This window comes from Aquarana catesbeiana, linkage group LG11 (genome assembly GCF_042186555.1).
Source record: "Aquarana catesbeiana isolate 2022-GZ linkage group LG11, ASM4218655v1, whole genome shotgun sequence".
Classification (NCBI taxonomy): Eukaryota; Metazoa; Chordata; class Amphibia; order Anura; family Ranidae; genus Aquarana; species Aquarana catesbeiana.
Genome location: NC_133334.1, coordinates 117029524 through 117052411, shown reverse-complemented (window position 1 = coordinate 117052411; position 22888 = coordinate 117029524). Strand labels below are relative to the sequence as shown.

The window sequence follows — 22888 nt, the reverse complement described above, 5'->3', positions numbered from 1 at the left end:
TTGCCATTCTTCCATAAAGACCAGATCTGTGGAGAGCATGACTAATAGTTGTCCTGTGGACAGATTCTCCCGCCTAAGCTGTGGATCTCCGAAGCTCCTCCAGAGTTACCATGGGCCTCTTAGCTGCTTCTCTGATTAATGCTCTCCTTGCCGAGCCTGTCAGTTTAGGTGAACAGCCATGTCTTGGTAGGTTTGCAGTTGTTCCATATTCTTTCCATTTTCCCATGATGGATTTAACAGAGCTCCGTAAATTGTTCAAAGCTGGGGATATTTTTTTTATAACCCAACCTTGCTTTAAACATCTCCACAACTTTATCCCTGAGCTGTCTAGTGTGTTCCTTGGCCTTCATGATGCTGTTTGTTCACTAAGATTCCCTAACAAACCTCTGAGGGCTTCACATATACTGAGATTAAATTACACACAGGTGGATTCTGTTTACCAATTAGGTGATTTCTGAAGGCAATTGGTTCCACTAGATTTTAGTTAGGGGTATCAGAGTAAAGGGAGCTGAATACAAATGCACGCCACCCTTTTTAGATATTTGTAAAAATATTTGAAAACCATTCATCATCTTCCTTCCACTTCACAATTATGTGCCACTTTGTGTTGGTCTACCACATGAAATCCATTTACATTTTTGCTTGTAACATGACAAAATGTGGAAAACTTCAAGGGGTATTTATACTTTTTCAAGGCACTGTATAAACACACTATCTATCTATCTATCTATCTATCTATCTATCTATCTATCTATCTATCTATCAAAACTTAGGTGGGTTACCTTCTTTTCTTAGTCCTCTGGTTAATCTAAGCACAGTCAAGGTGGACTCCCGATCCTCCACCATAGATAAATAAAAACGATGGGACCGATGCTTTGATACAAATTTTTTTTTGCTTTCCAAAAAAACATGAAAAACATGAAAGTGCAGACGTGCAAGCAACATCTTTGAAAATCTATGTGATACTTTTTGTAACTAAATGTAGATAAGTTTTCTTGTGTACATATGTTGATTTATGGTTTTATAATGTCACTTTTGCTTTCTCTGACATGGAGGGGGTTAAAACCTTTGGATCTTGTTAGTCACTAGTGGTGATGATTAGATTGTATACATGTGTGGTACCTTGCTGGGTGTGGATAAAGGAAAGGGATGTCAGGTTTTTCACACACAGCCAGAGAAGCCTGAGGAAGAGCGATCTATGCTAGATACAGTACAGTTGCTTGCACGTCTGCACTTTCATGTTTTTCGGAAACTTCAAGTAAAAGAAAATTTGCACCAGAGCATCGGTCCCATCATTTTTATTATATATGTGTGTGTGTGTATGGACAGTGGTGAATTGAACAGGAGTTATCTGCTGAAATAGTGCAAACTAGGTTATAGATTTTGTGAACACTGACATCAGGATTTTTTGTTGAGAAAATTTGGAGTATTTTTGATTATTGATTTATGAAACTGTTATATATATTTTATGTTTTTCAGTGTCACAAATAGGTTTCTCACATCTGTTAAGTTTGTATGCACAAGTATAGTAATAGCGCCTTACTTTACATATTTATATTTATGTAGTGGTTTATACACTTAAGGCCCCTTTTACAAGTGCTGTCCGATCAGGCCTGCCTGTCAGTTTTAAAGGCGGACCTGGGGGGCGTGGCCGGGATGGAAGACTGAGCGGACGTGTTCCTGAGCTCTCCTGGAGTGTGATCCGGTAATTTATCCGTTTTCCCTACTTTTATCTGCAAAAAAGAGAATTAATAATCCCTGGATGCCTTCTAAAGCTTCCGGCTACCAGAAGAGGGGCAAGAAATTAAAGTTTCCCCCTGATATACCTGTAGAGACTGTCTCAAACCCCTGCTCCACAAGATCTCCCGCGTGCCACAGCAATATGGCGTCGCAAACAGAACACGAGGCGAACTCAGGGTCGGCGTCTCCGGGACTGCCAGAGATCATGGCGGCTATTACAACCCGCCAAGCTGCCATTACCTCCTGCCAATCCACCTTGGCTTCAAAAATAGAAGAGGTGCAGCTGGATGTCGGCCTGATTCGGCAAGATCAGGACAAGATCCGCTCCAGAGTAACGGAGGCCGAGAACAGAGTTGGGATGGTGCAAGACACAGTAACCGACCATGCTGCTTCCATTCGCACACTTCAAACTAAGGTTAAGGCGCTCGAATACCGAGCTGAAGATGCCGAGAACCGGAGCCGCCGGAACAATTTGAGGATCGTAGGCCTGCCGGAGGGAGTGGAGGGCCGTTCCCCATCACAGTTCACGGAGGGTCTGTTGCGCTCCCTGCTACCGACGGCTCAGCTCTCCCCTTACTTTGCGGTTGAAAGAGCCCACCGAGTGCCGCCAAGACCTGGCCCTGAGAGAGCCCCTCCAAGAACTTTCATTCTCAGGCTGTTAAACTTTCGGGACCGTGACGAATTACTCAGGGCGTCTCGTGCTGCGGGAGATTTACCCTTTCAGAACACCAAACTCCTACTATTCCCGGATTATACAATGGAAACACAACGACAGAGGAGATCCTTTGATGCTGTAAAGGCTGCCCTGCGGAAGAAAGGTATAAAATACAGTATCCTATTCCCGGCCAAATTAAGGGTGATTGATGGGGAAACGGCACGCTTCTTTACTAGCCCCAAGGATGCATTGGCTTGGTTGGACACTCTGCCCCCATAAGAGGATTACTCTGCAAGGTCGGTGCACTGATTTACCAGCTAAAATGTTTTCCTGCCTTCCTAAACCGATTTCTCCTGTGTGTTTCCTGACTTTGACCGTTACCATATGTCAGGGGCTTGTGCTCCGGTTGCAACAATCGTGTCTGACATGGATTATGTTAAGATGTCCCCGGTTCCTGCTGTTCCGCTTAGCCGGCCTTTAGTGCAAGTTGAGTGCCTGTCCTTGAAGCACGGAATATATCCTTATCACAGCTCGTCAGTACTCGATAGTTGATTGTCTTCGGTAGGGACTACACTGTAATTGTCTATATGGAACCCTTCGATCTTTTTAGGAGAGGGAAACTGGACGAGGACGATGCCATTCTATGGTAAAAGACTCTAAGAATGTGCCCCTGTTTAGGCAGGCGAATGCTGCAACTCTCTTTTTTGCGTATGCCTGGTTATTTTTTTCTTTTTCTTTTTCGGTATTTTTATTTTTGTGTTCACTCCACTAGCTCTAAGAAGGAACTCGCCACACTCACACATAACCCCTGGTTATCAGGGAAGTTGTGAGGTCTTTACCCAAGCTCACAACCCTAACTTAGGTTACTAACTCTAGTGTTATGGGTGTTCTGGGATCCAGATGCTCCTCATGTTCCCGAGGTGCATGGGGTGGGAGGGCAGGGTTGTTTGGGGATGCTCATGTTTGGGCACCCACGTTATTTTTGTTGCTTTTACTTATTATTTCTGTTTTCATGAATGTAGATGCAAATTACGGTTGGTCTTTATATGCAAGTATATGTTGGTATATCCCTATAACACCGAACTCAATCTTTTTGGGGTTCTGTGGGTTATGGATCTCCAGTATGCCCCGGGAGGGAAAAGTCCCCCCTTGAAATTATTGCTTCCAGATGCTCTTAACATTTTATCTTTTTTATTTTTATTGCTGCACCTCTCCCATGGCTAAGTGTTTGGTTGTATCTTGGAACGTGAGAGGCCTTAACTCGGCGGTTAAGCGCTCCCTGGTATTTGCCTTCCTGAGGAGACTCCGCCCACAAGTGTGTATACTCCAGGAGACACATCTTGTTGGCTCTCGCATTCTTAGTTTGAAAAAGGCCTGGGTGGGTGCGCATTATCATGCACCATACTCTAATTATGCAAGAGGAATTAGCATACTAGTGAATAGATCCCTTCCATTTCAGATTGTGGAGGTCAGGTTGGACCCGGGGGGCAGGTACATCCTCCTACATGCTTTTATCTCAGAAATTCCTTTTGTAATAGTGGGATTGTACCTGCCACCTCCGGCAGACGTTACTGTCCTTCACGAACTTATGCAAAAGGTCACATTATACAATGTCGAAAATGTATTATTTATGGGTGATTTTAACTTAGCCCTTCCAGAGACATTGACAGACTCCATGCTTCCGGACCACCCCAGCATGGACTCTCTCATTGGGCCTCCGCCTTCCACATGACAGATGTTTGGCGCCATTATCACCCCTCAGATAGGGCTTTCACATGTCTATCTACAACATACCGGACCATGTCCCGCATTGATTTGGCTTTTGCCTCTTCTGCGTTACTCCGGAGGATTGAATCCTCTGAGATCCTTTCCAGAGGTATCTCGGATCATGCTCCGGTATCGGTTACTATTCGACCCTCCCATGTGGTGGGTGAGAGAGTGTGGAGGCTGTCTAAATACTGGATTATGGACCCTGACATTCAAGAAGAGCTCCCTGAGGCTTTATGTAATTTTTGGCTAAACAATGATGGGTCCACTGGACCTCTGGTACAATGGGACGCTTTTAAGTTTTGGCTTAGGGGGGAGTACATGACCCGCATAGCAGCCAAGAAGCGTGGCTCTGTGCAGTCTCTGAGACATCTGGAGATGCAGGCAAAATTGAAGGAAGAGGAGTATATACAAAACCCTGTTCAGAGTTGCTATGTGCTCTGGCAGGACTCTGAGGGAACTGTCCCTTCTTAGAGTCGAGCTAACTCAAAAATCTATGCTGGATAGTGCACAGAGGGTATTTGAATTCGGTGATAAGAATGGAAGGCTATTGGCCTGGTTAGCAAAGGGAAGGAATAATATGACCCATATTGGAAGGTTGAGGGCGCTAGATGGTCGTCTATTGACGACCCCGGCTGACATTAATGCAAGATTCCTTGAGTTCTATCAGAATTTATATTCATCTAGAGCAAACTTCAGCGGTGTTGAGCTGCTCCAGTATCTGGAGAGGATTCCCTTTCCCTCCTTGGCAGCTGAGAAGCGCGAGGAGCTGGATAAGGACATTTCCTTAGAGGAAGTCCAGGAGGCACTGGGTGCTATGCAATCTGGGAAGTCCCCTGGACCAGACGGCATCCCCATTGAATTCTACGCCACATATCAGGATCTCCTGGCACCCAGGCTTACCTCTCTACTGCTGAAGTCTGCTGAACTGGGATCCATCCCAGATTCATTATCCGATGCGATTGTGGTATTGGTGCCCAAGCCTGGCAAGGACCCTGAGGAATGTGCCTCTTACCGGCCTATCTCCCTTATCAATGCTGATGCTAAATTGTTGGCAAAAATACTGGCTATTAGACTTGGTAGGGTGATAGAAGACCTAGTGCAGATCGATCAGACTGGTCTCATGCCGGGTAAGGGCACCGATATCAATATCCGTCGCTTATTTCTGAATCTGGCTGCCGCCCATGATAATAGAGGAACTAGAGTCATAGCCTCTCTGGACGCAGAGAAGGCTTTTGACTCTGTTGAGTGGGAGTATTTGTGGGCGGTAATGCAGAAATTTGGAATAGGACCTTGTTTCATGCAATGGCTCAGTATCCTGTATAAAGGCCCTAGGGCAAGGATTCGAGTAAATGATACCCTTTCAGATTTCTTTCTCCTTCAGAGGGGCACTCGGCAGGGTTGCCCCCTCTCTCCCAGCTTGTTTGCACTGGCCTTGGAGCCCCTGGCGATCTTGGTCCGGGAATCCAACCGCATAGTTGGACTCAAGCTTGGCCCTCTGGAGGAGAAGATATCACTATACCCTGACGATACCCTGCTTTACCTGCAAGATGCCAATGCCTCATTTGAGGCTGATCTTGAGGCCTTTGACGAATTTGGGCAATTCTCAGGGATACGTATAAATTGGACCAAATCAGTCCTCTTCCCTTTAGATGGGCGGGCGAAAGAGCTGGCACCTCAGGCGGCATTGAGATGGGTGGAAGAATTTACGTACCTTGGTATAAGGATTGCGAGAGAGCCCCAGGCATTTCAGCGCCTCAACCTTTTTCCAATAGTTGCGCAATTGAAAGAACACTGTTCCCGTTGGGCCAATTTGCCCCTGAATCTCCATGGGAGGATCAATATTTTAAAAATGATATACTTACCCAAGCTAAACTATATATTTCGAAATTGCCCAACGTGGATACCCCAAGCTTTTTTTAAGAACCTAGATACGTGTATTGGCTCCTTTCTGTGGAGGGGATCGTCTCCACGTATAGCACGATCTACCTTACAGCTCCCTGTGAGTTATGGAGGCCTAGCCTTACGTAACCTGATGGTGTACTACTGGACGGCCGTCCTGGTCACGGTCAGGTGGTGGTTCGAACAATCCAGGGCCAACGCGGCGGTGTGTCTTGAGGCGGCCATCGTGGGATCCCTTACTGAACTCAGTAATCTGGCCTATCGCGGGGCTTCATCGTACCCCTCTTTGCCTGCTCCTACTGGAGCTACTTTGCGAGTCTGGTGAATAGCTAGGAAAAGATTTTTAGCTACCAACCAATGGTCGCCATACTGCCCGTTGTGGGGGAACTCAACCCTCCCGCACTTTCGGACCATTCCGGATCCGCAGGTGTGGGCCAGGTTTGGTGTCAAGGTCTTGAAAGATATTATGGCATCAGGATCCCTTATCCCCTTCCGTGCACTAGCGATTAAACATAATCTCCCAGGGTGGATGTTGTTCCGCTATTATCAGCTGCGACATGCATTCCAAGCGCAGTTTCCGGTCCCGCCTGGTATTCAGGCTGATGCAGTTGAGGAGTTGCTCTCACAAGAAGCTCTGCATAAGCCCTTGTCTACGCTATACTTGACATTACTTAAGAAAGACTCGCCCAAGATGGAGGCCTTGTGGGTTAAGTGGAGGACAGATATTCCGACCTTAGACAGGGAATCATGGGAAGAGCGCTTTGAAAATAGTCTTCAAATACTGATCTCCTCTAGGGATAAATTAATCCAAACCAAATTCCTGCACAGGATATACTTCACACCTCAGAGACTGCACAGAACGTTTCCACAGAGAACCTCGGATTGCCCGCGGTGCCAGTCACCGGACAGTGACTATATTCACATGTTCTGGAACGGTCCTAGACTCTCCGGATACTGGGCCGCTATAGAGGAGTTTGTGAATGTCCGACTCCAGTTGGAAATTTCTCTATCGGCTGAGTTGGCTCTGTTGGGTATTCAAGACGACGAACAGAGAGCTCGCTATACCAAAATATTATTGGCCCTATTACTGTTCTATGCTAAAAAAGTGATCCTTCTAAAGTGGACATCTCGTCGCCCCCCTACAATAAGAGCCTGGGAGAACTCGATAAATGCGGTTATACCTCTTTATAAATTAACATTATATAAAGTAGAGGGTGTCCCCAAAAATTTGCCAAAGTCTGGCAACCATGGACTGATCCGATCTGACCTCCCCCTCTATATAACAGATGCTTTAAGGTTGGGCAATATACGTGGTGAGAGGGGTGTGTTGCCTCCTGTCACCCCCCCCTATATCGTGCAATTGATATCTGTATGTTATGTTATTAATTCTCCAAGATCTCTGCTTTGTAAAGGGGGTTTACAAATGAATAAAAAGAAAAAAAGGTAAATACTTAATTTTTTCCACTTAATGTTCTTTGTCTTGTTTAATCAATGCCTGCATACTAGGGGTACTGAACATTTGCCTAGGTATACAACTATGATAAACAGCTCTGTCCATATTATGTACATTAATGATGGCCACAGGTCAGACTAGTCAACCAAAAAGGTAATGATGGGTGTGGTATAGATTGAGCTACATGTGTGATGTGTGATATGTGCCTTTTTCCATATTTTATGGACTTTGGAAGGGGAACTTTTATGCACATATAAAAACTTTCTATAATTGGGATAGTAGAATGTAGCACCTTTTTATGCTATATACAGCAAAAAGCCCATACCCATCGCGAATGTCCAAAGAGTTTGACCACATTACGCATCTGCTGAACTATTACAAAGGACATTACATAACACTGCTTTGGGCATCTGAATGACCCTAATGATAAGTAAGTAGCAATTCTGGACTTGTATTGGTGAATGAGTTCTGTGCAGAAAGCCCTAATTCATCTTACCATCCCGGATGTCATTCAGCTTCTGGAACATGTATTTATACGGTTTAATCAGCGACTCCTCTTGCAGCGTGATAAGTTTTACCAAGGTGTTTCTGCCACTTCCACCATTCCATGATGTTCCCTGTACCTCACCATAAGATGTCACCACTTCTCCACGGTTTCCTCGAGAGCTGTATTTCTGGGAGGGGGTGGCACTGTGGAAATAAATAAGCCAAGTTTTAGTCTAAATAAGTATGCTAACCATGTGCTTCTAAAGTCATAAATGCCTACCTATCATATAACCAAAATTATAACATTTAACCCTTTCACTTTCGTAGACATAAGAATAACATTGGTGGCAGCACTGAGATGTAAACAAACACCTGGTCACTATAGTAGCTAGGAGGTGGTTTACTTTTTTTACAGTAAGTCATCAGGCTTTGTAGTAGAAGTGATTCAGGCGGCTGTAAAGGCACCAAATAACATCTAACTGTGTGTGCAGTGTCTGACTATGTGAAACTGAAATTTTCACATTGCCTGTTGGGGTATGTTCTGCGATTCAAACAGAATACAGCAGGAAGAAAAAAAAAAAAAAAAAAAAAAAAAAAAGCCTCAGGGTGGGACCATCCAAAACTCAAGGGAAAGGGGGAACGGGGGTTAAAGAGCTTTTGAAGAACTGTACCTTGGTGAGAAGCTAGATGGTGAGAAGAGAAGATGGGGACTCCGATTTATGGAGGAGATTCGTTTTGACTGAGGATTCTCTGGAGTAGTTAAATTACGTTTCTGTGACCCCTGCAGAAAATTTGAAGAAAAAAATAAATAAAAGGATTTAAGAATGTCAACAATGCTATTCAAGGTTATCTATCAAATTTAAACACACTGTACAGAATTAAAGAAGCGTTGAACTATGTCCAACTATGAAGTCATTTGGATTATGCTGCCCTGTGGAACAAACATGGACATTGACATGTCTTTATCTTCAGAAATATTCCCAGATTTTTATTTGTCTCAAACTTATTTCCACAAGGACCATTTATTGTCATGGGATATATTGCTACACGTAGGTCATATTAATGCTTAAGTTTATTCCTTTTGTTTTTAGCGATGACCATTTCTGATAAAAGTTATACTAGATGTGCGAATGAATGCATCCAGGCAGCGTCACTCATTCACATTCCTTTGTAAATGGAAAACTACAAAAGGTACGTCAGCTTTACGGCTGTCAGCTTGTAGTTTTCAATGAACTACCATGGCACTATGAGCGCCGTGGTAGTTCATTGAGTGTTCCTGTAAAAATGTACGAAGTACGAGCAAGCTGATAGACTGACAGATCTTCAGGAGACCTGCAAGGCACCAGCGATCTGCTGATCGCTGGTGCAATGCTTTACAGGCTCTCAAAACAAAAAATAATAAATGCACTTTTTTTACCTGACAAAAAAATAAAAAAATAAAATGTGCATTTATTATTTGTTGTCAAAAGGTGAACTTATCCTTTACCCTTCTTTTAATCCTTCATATACAGCCTTCAGATTAAAATGTTTGAACAGGTCTGCATTCAACAGGAATGATATCCATTTTACATTTCTCCCTCCTAACTTGAAGGCTCACCATACAACATACACACTTGGGAGGAGGAACTGGGTGCACCTCTGGAGGCAGAGGACTGGACCCAAATTTGACAGACAACAAAATAGAATTCTCTTAATGTGTTTGCCTTTGAGACAAAATTAAAAATTGTAATACAAAAATGGCATCTGGTCCCATCACACAATCAAATTCACCCCAAATTAACTGTCACAATGCTTCAGGGGATGCAGGGAGACTGGCATGTTTTACCACTTCTGGAAGACATGCTCGTTGGTAAACAATCTATGGTCTAACACCTACTGAATGCTAAATGTAGTCCTACAAAACCATTCTTTAAGACCAAGATCAGGCCTTACTTTTAAAAAAAAAAAAAAAAAAAAAAAAAAAAAAAAAACACCTCACTCACACATACTGAAACTGGCAATTTATAATTTCACTACAACTAAACATACCCCTTAACTGCTCAATGGTAAAATGGCCTTTTTTTAAAAAAGATGCAGTCTCCATGGCTCTGTCATTACCTACCCCCAGATTTTGATCGTAGTGGCCTCACTCTCTAATAAAGTAGACCCTTTGCATGCACTGGAGGCTCTGCAAAACCTTTACTGTGCCCCTGACACTCCTTCATTTGCACCCACCATGTCTCCTACTACAAGTATTCCATTTTCTTTTTTTTAACCCAACAAAGCTCACATACATAAAGATATTGAACAAATGACCCTGTATCCTGTACTGTGACACCATTTGGGATTATACTCAATAGTGGTGCACCGAAATGAAAATTACAGTGCTGAAACCAAAATTCAGGATGCACTTGGTCCAAAACCAAAACAGTTTGTAAATGTTCTTTTTAATGTAATTAATGTGGCTTGTGTTTTTTTCACTGCAGTCAGTAGGGGGCGTGATTTTGCATTGAAGTCAATAGGGGCGAGATTTTGCATTGAAGTCAATAGGGGGGCATGATTTTGCATGGATTTCAGTGGGATGCGATTTAGCAACGATTTCTTCTTCTTTTTTTTTTTTTTTATTTCATAAATCTTTTAATTTATTTTCTTCAACAGACAAACAAATAAATCAAAACAAAACACAACACAACAAAACATCACACACATTGAACCTAAAATATATTAATACAAGAGCAAAATAAAATCAAAGTAAATCCAATTTACTTTCAAGCCTGTAACCATTGAAAAAGAATCCAGTATCTCTAAGGCCCCTTGGAGCGAGGTCCAGCATCATTTAAAAATAATAAAAAGGTCATCTGCATACAAGGCTACCCTCTCCTCCAACCAGTCAATCCACAATCCCTTAATATTGGGGGAAGTGCGCAGAGCTTCCGCCACAGCAATAGCAAAGAGTGTCAGAGAGAGAGAGGGTAGCCCTGCCTAGTTATCCTAAATAATATAAAAGGAGATGACAACCCTCCCCCATTTTCACTGCAGCAGTGGGATTTCTATATCAGACCTGCAACCATTTTCTAAATACCATTGGAAAGCCCATTCTGTGGAGTACCACCCACAAAAAGGGCCACTCCAAGGTATCAAAAGCCTTCTCAATACCTAGGGAAGCAATGACCCTAGATCCTATATTAAGACGTGAAGCATAAATATTAGCGTACATAATCTCCTCAAATTCACATCAGTAGACCTACCAGGTATGAACCCCGTCTGATCTGAATATTAGACATCATAGGTTGTATTCCTCGGGAGATAAGCTTGGTCAAAATTTTAAAGTCTACATTGGGCCTGTATGAGGCACAAGAGGATGGATCTTTTGGGTGCTTATGAATTAAAACTATATGAGCATGACTCATTGAGTCTGGCAAAGCACCCTCCTTCAAACAATCAGAGTAAAGAGAAGCTAATAATACAGGAGCTAAGAGCTCTCCATGAGGGCTAAAAAATTCAATAGGAAGGCCATCCGGCCCCGGTGACTTCCCCAATGGAAAAGAACCGATGACCGAAAGTATCTCCTCCAAAGTTATAGGACGTACTAGCTCCCTCTCATTATCTGTTAACCAAGCCAGTGCAACTAAATCCAGCCAAGCCGCCAATTCAGTTGGCTGGAAATTAGAGGACAAATGAGATGTATACAATGTCTGATAAAATTGCCGAAAAGTCTCCAGAATTTTAGGCTGTGTACAGGCCATATCTCCAGAGGAGATGCGCATTTCCAAAATCGGAATACTAGGTTGTTCATGTTTAGCCATCATGGCCATAAAGCGACTATTGCGATCTCCCTGCTCAAGATATTTGTTTATTTTTGTATAGATACATCCTTGTGGCCTCAACCATATGCAAATGTAAGGCCCATTTGCTATGGGATAGAGCATTAAAATTGGATGCTGAAGGATCAGCAGCATATTGGGCTGTTTTTCCATCCACTATAATCTTTAAAGCATCATTCTTTACTCGTTGGGCCTTATTAACCGCTTTGATAATGGACATATTTTGTCCTCTAATATAGGCCTTAAAAGCATGCCATAGTATTGCTGAAGTGGACGACCCTATATTAAACTCCCAATACTCTGCTAGAAGGGGCGGAATTTTATTAACCATATCAGAATGTGAAATCCAGTGAGTACTCAATCTCCACTGTGCTGCATAACGAAAGTGATGCAGCCGAAGTGTAAGCATAAGCAGAGCATGGTCATATATCCCACTCGGCAGATATCTAACATCCACCATATCTGCTAATATCGCCAAATTAACGAAGGCTAAATCTATGCGGGAGGCGGTCTTATACGAAGTTGAAAAACAAGAATTTGATCTAGTTGATGGATTTTTCCATCGCCAAGCTTTTACCAGATCTACTATCTGGGCCCAAATAGAGAGCTCTCCAGAGAAATTTTTAGGAGGAATTGGTCTATCCAAAGCAGGATCAAGGATAGCATTAAAAGTATCCTATTATCAATAGCTTAGCTGGACCATACAGAGAAATTTTTTCTAAGAGATTATATAAGAGGGTCCCCGCAAAGGTGGGTGGAATGTACACACTAACAACTATATATCTCTGGTCCCACAGAAGAAACACAGCCAAAACATATTTACCCTGGGAATCAGAAGATACATCTTCCACCATGTAAGGCAAGGATCTACTAATCAATATCGAAACGCCTCTAAAAAATGTGGAATATGTAGCATGGTAAGCCTTCTGTAGCCAGGGCTTCTTAAGGGTCAGAAGCTTACTCCCCATAAGGTGAGTTTCTTGAAGTAGCACTATATGTGGAAAATAGCTTTTCAAATATTTAAATAACAGTGCTCTTTTAAATTTAGAGTTAAGGCCACGAACGTTCCATGACAAAATAGAGAATACCTCTTGGTCACGTGATGTCATCTACATAATAAAAAAAATATGATGTTTAAATAATAAATTGCATTGCAAGATACACTGCCATATGTTAGAGCCTAAGAACAGCAAACAATTGAGTGGACAGATTAAAAAAAAAAAAAAAAAAAAAAAAGAAAGGCACAATGTGCATAAACAATTAAAAACATACCCCACGGCAATTAATATGCCCTTCCTGCCTTTGCCCAACGCTATCCCCAAACAACAAAAAAAAAAAAAAAAGAAGAAGAGGGTGGCATGGAGAAGGCCTTAAACCAAAAAGATCGATCAAAAATAGGCAACTATATTCTACTTGTTCCATATACAAAAAAACAAAAATGCACACAAGAGAAAAAGGGGGAGGGGGAAGTGCCCCTATAGAACAGTTCACTCCCACCGCCCCAGATCTATGTTCTGGGGCAGAAGGAGGAAACTGCAGTTGATATTAGGGGTAGATGAGAGGGATCAGAGAAGCGCTTGCTGGAGCTCCTAATAAAGGATAATAATTCACTTATCCATCCAGCCAGACGGACGCAGCAGCCGGGGTATCGAAGAAAAAAGTCTGTCCACTGTCTATAATACAGTCTGCTGGGAAAAAATTAGCTGAACTTTATACTCTTTTCTCGTAGTTTCTTACGGATCTCCATATAGGTCTTACGACGTACCTGAACTTCTTGAGAATAATCCGGAAAAAATAATAAAACTTAGTATTTTTAAATGGTATATCTTGTTTAGCCTGGGCAGCTTCCAGAACCCTATCTCGATAATTCAATAATCATAGCAGGAAAGACCTAGGGGGGGTCCCAGATTCAGGTGGTATTGGTGGAACCCTATGTGCCGCTCCACCACAAAAGTGGGAGGCACACAACCAAGGCCTAGAACGTCAATAAGTAATTGCTTAGCAAATTCAGTTGGTTTAGTCCCCTCACCACTTTCATATAGGTCCAAGATAGCCCTTTCCTGCAACCGTTTGACCTGTAACTGCAAAGCCCGTAGATCTTTAGAGTCCAATTGTGTAGCGTCTTCCAAGGCGGAGACCCTACTTTCTACCTCAGAGACCCTGGTTTTGAACCCATCTAGGTCCTGGCGGATCCAGGAAACATCTGAGGCTATAAGATCCATTTGCCTCCTAAGAGTCTCTCTGCACTCCTTAAAAGCTGCCAAAATAACTGCGGCAGAAGAGGAATCCTCCAAAGAGGAGGCTGTCGCATCCTTAGATGGTTGAGAAATAGCAATCATTCTTGCTTTTGCAGTCTTTGTTTTCTTCTTATGAAAAATGACTGCCGCAGAGGCAGCAACTGAATCTAATACTGGCTTGCTTGATGTCACTAACTTGTTTTTTTAATCATATCCTTTTTATTGATTTTTCAAGTTATACATTGTTCATCGTAACCGGTGTAACGAACAAAAAACACATATTACAATATATGTTTCCCCATATCACCATCAATAACAAAAATATCTTACCCTTCCTTTTTTCCATTAGTCCCTCCCCCCTCCCCTGTTCCCCTATTCACCCTCCCTCCTCCCCACCAGTTGCTTATATTAAAATAGTCGTATCCTAAGCTTGGCAAGACTTAATACCCCAATAAGAATACTGTGCACACTACTTATTCCCTAATATCTGTTCCCTCGTGCAAATCTTCCTTTCCTCATTACGATTTTATATTTCCCTATTCTCTCCCTGACACCACATACCCCAGATCCCTATGAACTTCCCATAGCTTCCCCTTCTAGTATAAATTGTCCTTTCTGTTCCCACTAGTGCGTTCATTGTACTAACCCATTCTTCCGGGGTAGGGGGCGTTGTTGATAACCATGCTTTTGCGATCAGTTTCCTGGCCTGGTATAAGCATCGTACGATTGCTATTCCTGTGTGGCCTTCCCCCATATCCCCTTTAATTAGCCCCAGGACACAAACCTTAGCCTCGAGCTCCAGCCTTATCCCAAGCCTAGCCTCTATGATGTTTAGGATCTCGGTCCAATACCTAACTAGCTTCGGGCATCTCCACATAATGTGTATAAGATCGCCCGTATCTAAGCATCTGGGGCATTTGTCGTCTGGTCTCTTAAAGCTATGTACCATTACCACCTTATTAAGAAGTGATGCGCTACACCATTCCAGTGCGTTAGTCTTAAATTGCTTGTCTAATGCCTGCCTGATCTGGAGATAAAAGTAAAATGATTCCTTGGGGATTCCAAACTCCCGTCTCAGGTCCGCAAAGGATTTTAGTATATTGGCAACATATATTTGTGCCAGCCTAGTTATTCCCGCCCTTTCCCACATCCTGTTTACTCCTATCGCCTGCATTTCTTGTAGCTGCCTATTCTGCCATATAGGTGCGAACTCCGTAACCCCCTTATATCCCATTTCGATCTTTACTGACCGCCAGACTTTTATAACCAGTTTGTTTGTTGGAGATGAGCATCCTAATGATCCAGCTTCCAATGCCCCTACCAAGGATTTATGCGGGTTCCCCGACAACATGATTTTTACACTGGAATCCACCTCCCCCCCACGTTCACACCCACCCAGGTGTTGCAGCTGGGCCGCCAAGAAGTACCTGTATGGGTGGGGCACCGCCAATCCCCCCCTCCCTGTTGGGGCGTTGCAAGGTCTGGAGACTAATCCTGGCCTGGCCCTTTCTCCATATTAACTCACGAAAGATAGAGTTTATTTTTAAAAACCAGTCCCTCCCTATCCATATCGGTGAGTTATGTAATATGTACATTAGTTGAGGCATCCAAATCATCTTAATCAGATTTATGCGCCCCGCCATAGATAGGGGAAGCCGAGACCAGATGTCTTTCTTCCTTCTAAACTTTTCTAACAGCGGAGCTAGATTATCTTTAATATACTGCGTTGGGTTATTGGTCACCACTATACCCAAATATTTAAACTTCTCCACCACCCTGAGACAAGGTACCACCTGAGGGAGAGAGCCGTTGGTCGAGTCAAGCGGGAGGAGTGAAGATTTCTCCCAATTGACTATTAGCCCCGATACTCTCCCAAACCCTTCCACCAGCTGCATTGCCTTTACTAACGATGGCCCCATGTCCCCCAGGAATAACAGTACGTCGTCGGCATATAACGCTATTCTATCCTCACCCCCTTTCCTTTTATAACCCTGTAAACCTGGTGATTTTCTGATTACCTCCGCGAAAGGCTCTATTGCCAGGGCGAATAGCAGGGGCGACAAGGGGCACCCCTGCCTAGTCCCCCTCTCAAGAGGGATCCCTTCCGAGTATGTATTGTTTATTTTCAATCTAGCACTGGGGTGTCGATATAAAATCTTAAGCCACTTAATAAATAGGGGACCAAACCCAAATTTTCCCAGTACCCACCATAAATACTCCAGGGTGTCAAATGCCTTGGCAATGTCCAAGGACAAAACCACCCTGGAGCCTGCATTCTCTACCAGGGTCTGGAGGTTCAAGTAAGTCCTTCTTATATTTTTACTGGTAGACCTGTTCTGCATAAACCCTGACTGGTCTGGGTGAACCAAAGTAGATATACATCTATTCAGCCTGGCAGCCAGGATCTTTGCCAGAATCTTGACGTCTGTGCCCAGCAATGAAATTGGTCTGTATGACGAGGTATCTAGTTGACTATTCTCCTCTTTCTGAATCAATACGATAATAGCTTCAGACATTGATAAAGGCAAGCTATCAACTGCAGCTGACCAGTTCAGTGTCTTCCAAAGTTCCGGAGCCAGCACCTCCCCATATTGTTTGTAAACCTCAGATGGCAATCCATCAGGGCCTGGGGACTTTTGGTTCGGCATGTTCTTTATTGCTTGCCCGATCTCTTCCAATGTTATCGGTGCTTCCAGACTATTCTTATCTACGTCTGACAACACCGGTAAATCAATACCTTCCAAAAATTTCTCCATCTCTGCTTGTTCAGGGCTATGACGCGTCTTATATAGATCCCTATAGAATTCTACAAATGTTTTATTAATTACCCTAGGATCTGAAGAAATATCCCCTTCCTTTGTTTTGATCATGGGAATTGTTGAAGATGGCGAATTAGCTTTGGCCAACAGGGCCAACGTCCGACCTACTCTTTCCCCCTCTTCAAAATTCCTCTGCCTCTGAAAAACCTTCCTGTTCTCTGCTCTTCTAATTTCTTCCTTTTTGTATTTTTGTTGTTTCAGTACCCAATTTTCCCGATTTTCGTTTGTTGGGTCTAATACATACTTTCTTTCTGACTCCCGAACCTCTTCCCTAATAAGCTCTCCCCTTGCCCTTGTTTGTTTCTTTATTTTGGATATCTGTTGGATCAAGAGCCCTCTGAGGTATGCTTTCAAGGAGTCCCAAATCACACCCTCCAAGGCAGTACCGGTGTTAAATTCAATAAATTCTCTCAATCTTAAATTAATTTCATCTCTATTCCCCACTAGGTCTAACCATGTTGGGTTTACTGACCACAATCTCCGACCACCATCATCCTGCATGGTTATTGTCACTATCAATGGCGAGTGATCGGACACCCCCCTTGGGCGATATTCAATACTACTTATTAAAGGTTGGGCTTCCTGGTTACCAATGGCCATATCAATACGGGATAAAGTATGGTGGGTCCCTGAAAAGCAAGAATATTCCTGACTATTGGGGTTACGCGCCCTCCACATATCACACCACCCAACCTCCTCTAAAAACTGTGCCAGCCTTCCCACCGACCCTCCACCTCCGCTAAGTCCTGGGGGGAACCTATCTAGCCTGCTGTCAAGCACAGTATTAAAGTCCCCTACTATGATAACTGGGACCTCTCTCTTATCCTCCAGGAACTCTAGCAGCAGGAACAATATCACCATTTTGAATGGTGGAGGAATATATAAATTTGCTATAACAAAAGATCTACCCTCAATTAAACAATGCAAAAAAATAAAACAACCCAGTCTATCAATACTGACATCCCTGCAGGAAAACGTCAACCCCTTCCTAATCAGGATACTCACTCCCCTTGAATAGGAGGAGTACACGGAGTGGTATTGTGTCTGAAATTTATTATTTTTAATTAATAATTTAGTCTCACTGGTCAAGTGCGTTTCCTGCAAGCATATCACTTCGGCAGGACAAGCATCTAACTCCTGGAATACAGTGGCTTTTTTCACATAGTCGCTCATCCCCCTGATATTCCAGGAGCTTAAACCAACTGTTCTAGGCTTCATTCAAAATTGTACATCAACAAATACCCGCTATGCAAATACCAGGGTAGGGTTACCCTTCTACTTATATATTGGAAAGTCACGGCTGTGAATTGGCACTGTTCCGAACCAGTACTTTTTTGAAAAAAAACTACAAAGAAAACGTTTCCAAACTCTGTTCTGATTTACCACATGTGCTTCACCTCGTCAATGCTCCTACCTACCACACTCAGTGCTATTATTATGGGAAGGGGACCGAGCGGATCCGGGGGACCTATACCCCCACACCCCTCCCTCCCACCTCCATCCAAAACAGTGTTATTAAACCTACTAAATCTTATAAACTTTAAGTATTTACACTTCATTTCTTTTATCTTCAACACATTTTTTAACAGTGCTCTGTGCATTTTTACCTTTATTTTTGCAACTGTGGTACCCCCTAATTTAAATAAACCCTTCTCCCCCCCCCCCCCTGTGCCTCACTCGGCGTGCCCTAGGGGCCTTCCTTGTGACCTTACTACTCCCCTCACCCCACTTCATCCACCACCCCTCCCCCCACACTCCCCACCCACCACCCCCTTCCCCCCTCCCCCCCAATAGGCCCATCAACCCGAGGGTTAAAAGAACCCTCGTCACCAAACTAAACATTTCTTTCACTCTTCACTTCATCCACCCAGCTCTCTCCCTCCCAACCCCTTCTACTGCCAAACAAACCAGCAAAAAAAAAAAAAAAAAAAAAAGTCACATCATTAGTCCCATTTCCTACAAGTTAGAGGGAAGAAAAAAAAAAAAAAAAAAAAAAAAACACACAAAAGTCACATCATTAGTCCCATTTCCTACAAGTTAGAGGGAAGAAAAAAAAAAAAAAAAAAAAACATTTATAAGTTCCTTTTGTTCTCTTCAAACCAGTCCGTGGCTCCTTTGACCGTTTCAAAAAAACGGGTAGTCCCTAAAGCCTCAATACGCAATCGTGCTGGATATAATAGCGCATATGGAATGTTGTGGTTCCGTAAGGTGCGCTTAATGTCCAAAAATCCTGCTCTTTTCCTTTGTAATTCCGGGGAATAATCTGGATAAATCGAAATTTTTGCACCATTGAAGAGGACATCTCCTTTTTCTCTAGATTTTTGCATTAAGTTCAACTTATCTTTGTAATTAAAAAACCTCATTATCATTGGTCTTGGGCGATCTCCTGAATATACTGATCTAGAAGGGACTCTGTGGGCTCGCTCAATAGAAAAAAAATGTGAAAAAGCCTCTACCCCAAAAACTTCCTTAAGCCATTTTTCCATAAATTCTTCGGGGCGGGAGCCCTCGACTTTCTCGGGGAGGCCCATCACTCTTACGTTTTGTCTTCGCGACCTATTCTCCCATTCATCCATTTTGAGCTTGTTGGACTCTAGCTGAGCTTGCATTTTCATAAACTCCTGTCGCAGTGGGGATACGGTATCTTCTACTTGGCTAACCCTTTCCTCCACACATTTAATTCTCTCCACTGTCTGCTGGATTTCTTGTTTAATACTGCCAAACTCCTCGCTTAGGGTTTTCAACTCTTCCCACATCCCACTTATTGAACTCCTACAAGCGTTTATAGCGCATAGTATCTCTTTTAAAGTGGGATCTTGTTCACTGGCTGCGGCTGTATTGGGGCTACTATCCCCTGTTCCTCCTAGGAGCTCCCTCTCAGGACTTTTTTTATTCGCTATTCTTGTGCTAGCCACCGGGATATCGGGACCTTTCCCCAAGCTTTTTCTGTCCCCAGAACCCCCCGCTGACATTTTCCCCGCAAGCGGCTGATTGCTTTTGGCTGGGGACTGCGTGGTGCTATGGGCAAATTTTTCCAGCTTCGCCGCAGCGGCTACTGCGGCTGCATTTTGGGACCCCTTCTCCTTCTCTTTGGCTGAACGGGTAGCTTGAATAGGCATATTATCCTGGGGCTGGTGTTGCTGATCTTCCCCCTTCTTCTTAGTCATAGCCAGCTAGGACACTTTAGGCACTTTATAGCCCACCAGCCTGACCAGTCCAACAAACAGTCCCTTCACACTTTAAGAATCCAAACCTCTATAATAACAAGGGATGAGCCCCAGATTCCCTATTTTAACACACAGTCAATATACTTTGCTTCTATGTACAGATCAGGTTCTTTACCTGTCTATGATTGGCTTCAAGGATGTCTGCCAGTCTTTTGCCAAGGTCTCTACAGCTGATCCATCCAGCTCCACCGTCCTCTATTCAGGATTGCCACCTTTTTCTCAGCCGTCCTCCAGCAACAGTATCTCCACCGCTCTCTCCTATGACTGCCTCTGGATTAGCTCTATCAGCATTCATTACTCAGCCTCCCGCAGTGTCTGTGAACTGTCACCAGGCAGCATTACACAGCCGTACTTATACACAGCGGAGGCACTGTATCCAGGCTTCCCCTCAGAGCTCCGCTCGTCAGCACATCAAGACCGCACGGCAGTCAGCTGACTGCAGACAGCTGATCCTTCCCAGGCTCTCCTCCTCTCCTCTCTTGTCACCCCCGCAAGTCAGGATGCCGTTCGGGCAGCCGGTACCACCGTCGGCAGCCTGCAGGAGCCTTGGCTCATAAGCAGAAACCAGGCGCTTTCACAGGGCACACATGCAGCTGCCTAAGCCCCCACTTCACAGCGCTGGTGCATCGGGGTCGGAGCCGGGAGAGAGCACTCACTCACCGCTCACACCTGCATCCGGTCACGCCCCTTGATTCGTGGGGCCACTAACTTGTTTAATGTCACAGAGCGGGTCTGAGGCTGAGACATCTATCTCCACCCCAAAAAAAGACCCTATTTATTCTCCCAAGGAATATACTCAGTATAATCAGTATTTAGAACCCTATTACCAATAGTATGAATATGAAAATTTAACTGGAGGCTAGCTAAAAATAAAAGTATGGGAGAAAGTATGAGAGAGTCCCCCCATCCGAGCATTTGTATTCCTTTTTCTCCCTTAACAGTCTGTGTCTAACAGTATGAATTATATAACAAAATGGGTGTAGCATTGATTTCATTGGCACGCGATTTTGCATTGACGTCAGTGGGACGCAGCATGCCATTAAATCGGCACTCCCCTCCCTCATCAGCAAAACACCAAAAACCCTATTTTCGTCTGATAATTTACGGCTGACAATATATCGGTGCATCACTAATACTCAACTGTTAAGACTGGATTCAAAGCCTCTGATCTGTGTGCAGCTTCCTATAGTGGGCCATATACTGTACTGTAATCAAAAAGCACACAAGAGCCATATTTTGTACAATTTTAAAAGCTCATTCTGCTCATAGGCAATCACTTATTTTACAGGCCTAGTCAGCAATGAACAGCTAAATGAATTTAAAATGAAAAAAAAAAAACAACTTAAATGCAATTAAAACAAAATTAAATCAAATGCAAAATCACAATCTAATAACACAAGAGGACGAGAATACTTGTTTGAACAGAGCCCTTTTTTCAACACACATATAAAATAATGGATGGATAAATGCATATCTGACATGTTGATAATGAATTCAGAGGATTATTTTTTAAATCTGGTATGCTGTATGCATATATGTGAATTTAACATATTCATTATGGTTTGTTTTGTTGGAATGTTTTTGTATTATACAATTTTTCTCATAGGTTAATCACTACACTTTATAGATTACATCAATATGAAGTCAAAATCTGTACCTGTCTAGGAGGTCTAAACTGCACATGTTCCCTTTCTTTTACTTGTGAAAAACATTTAAAAAAAAAAAAACAAAAAGATGAAATATATATCTGGCTCCCCATTTGCTGACCGACCAGTCACCTCAAGAAGGAAAGTTTCCATTCCAACATTATGCAAATCTGATAACATGGAAACTCCAGCACATACTGCGGGAACCTATCTGGGGTCCTAAGCCCAGCACAGCACACACAATAAGAATAGCGTACAAAAAAATACCACTTACGACGAGATCATACAAATAATCTGATCGTTCGTACACAGCTTTCGTCCAAACTTTTCCAAAGGAAAAAAGAACATTTTTCTCGTACGATTTTCATTACAGTTTTCGTCCGAAAATACATGACATCACTTCCAAATTTTTATTCTGTCATACGAGAATATTCATACTTTAATAACCCATGCATTTTCGATATGGAGACTAGCATGCAAAAAACAGACAAAAGAAACGGACGCTCTTTCGTCCAATAATCTCGCTGTGTGTACTAGGCTTTAACCTACATCTACATGTGGTCTAAAAGTCCCAAGATATAGCCCAGGTACTCCCCAACTGCATTGTGCAACGTCATAGGATGTGTCCCATAAAGAGAACCTGTCACTATCTGTATAATGTCACACAGAGAGCATCTCAGCCCTATTGGGGTAGTAGTATAGTTCAATTAAAAAAAAAAAAAAGTTACCACGTAATAAAAATAAGTCCATACTGTACATGCTGTTAGGATGCACACAGATAACTATGTAAACTGATGAACTGTATAGTTTTAATTCATCACCTATTTACATTTTTGTTACCTTTTTCCCTATTATTCTCAAGTGCATGCAAAGTTTAGGCTAGAAATATGTACTAACTTAATATTCTCATATTTAATAACAATTTTAGATAGGATACTGTGTTTGCTGGGGGGCCTTAGTACATTTTAATGCATATATTAGTTTGCGCATAAAAAAAAATAAAAAAAAGGAAAAACAGGTGTAGCAGCAAAAGGGTTTAAAGCACCATACACACGATTACATTTTCTGCAGATTTTTGTCTTCAGATTTACCAAAACCATATAATAGGAGGTCAAACCTACATAGTTACATAGTTAGTAAGGTTGAATAAAGA

The 22888-nt window shown here is 42.9% G+C and overlaps 1 protein-coding gene across 2 annotated transcripts in view; it reads right to left on the bottom strand.

Annotated features, from left to right (window-relative positions):
* POLA2 (DNA polymerase alpha 2, accessory subunit) overlaps window positions 1-22888 on the bottom strand; it is a 143499-nt gene that overhangs the window by 65872 nt on the left and 54739 nt on the right. For both annotated transcript variants that reach the window (XR_012236563.1, XM_073604936.1), the window contains exons 6-7: window positions 8675-8784; window positions 8014-8207 (exon numbers count right to left, since the gene is read on the bottom strand). Coding sequence is in view for 1 of the 2 variants with exons in the window: in XM_073604936.1 (XP_073461037.1) it covers window positions 8014-8207; window positions 8675-8784 (304 nt within the window). In the remaining variant the exon portion in view is untranslated. The remainder of the gene's footprint in view (window positions 1-8013; window positions 8208-8674; window positions 8785-22888) is intronic.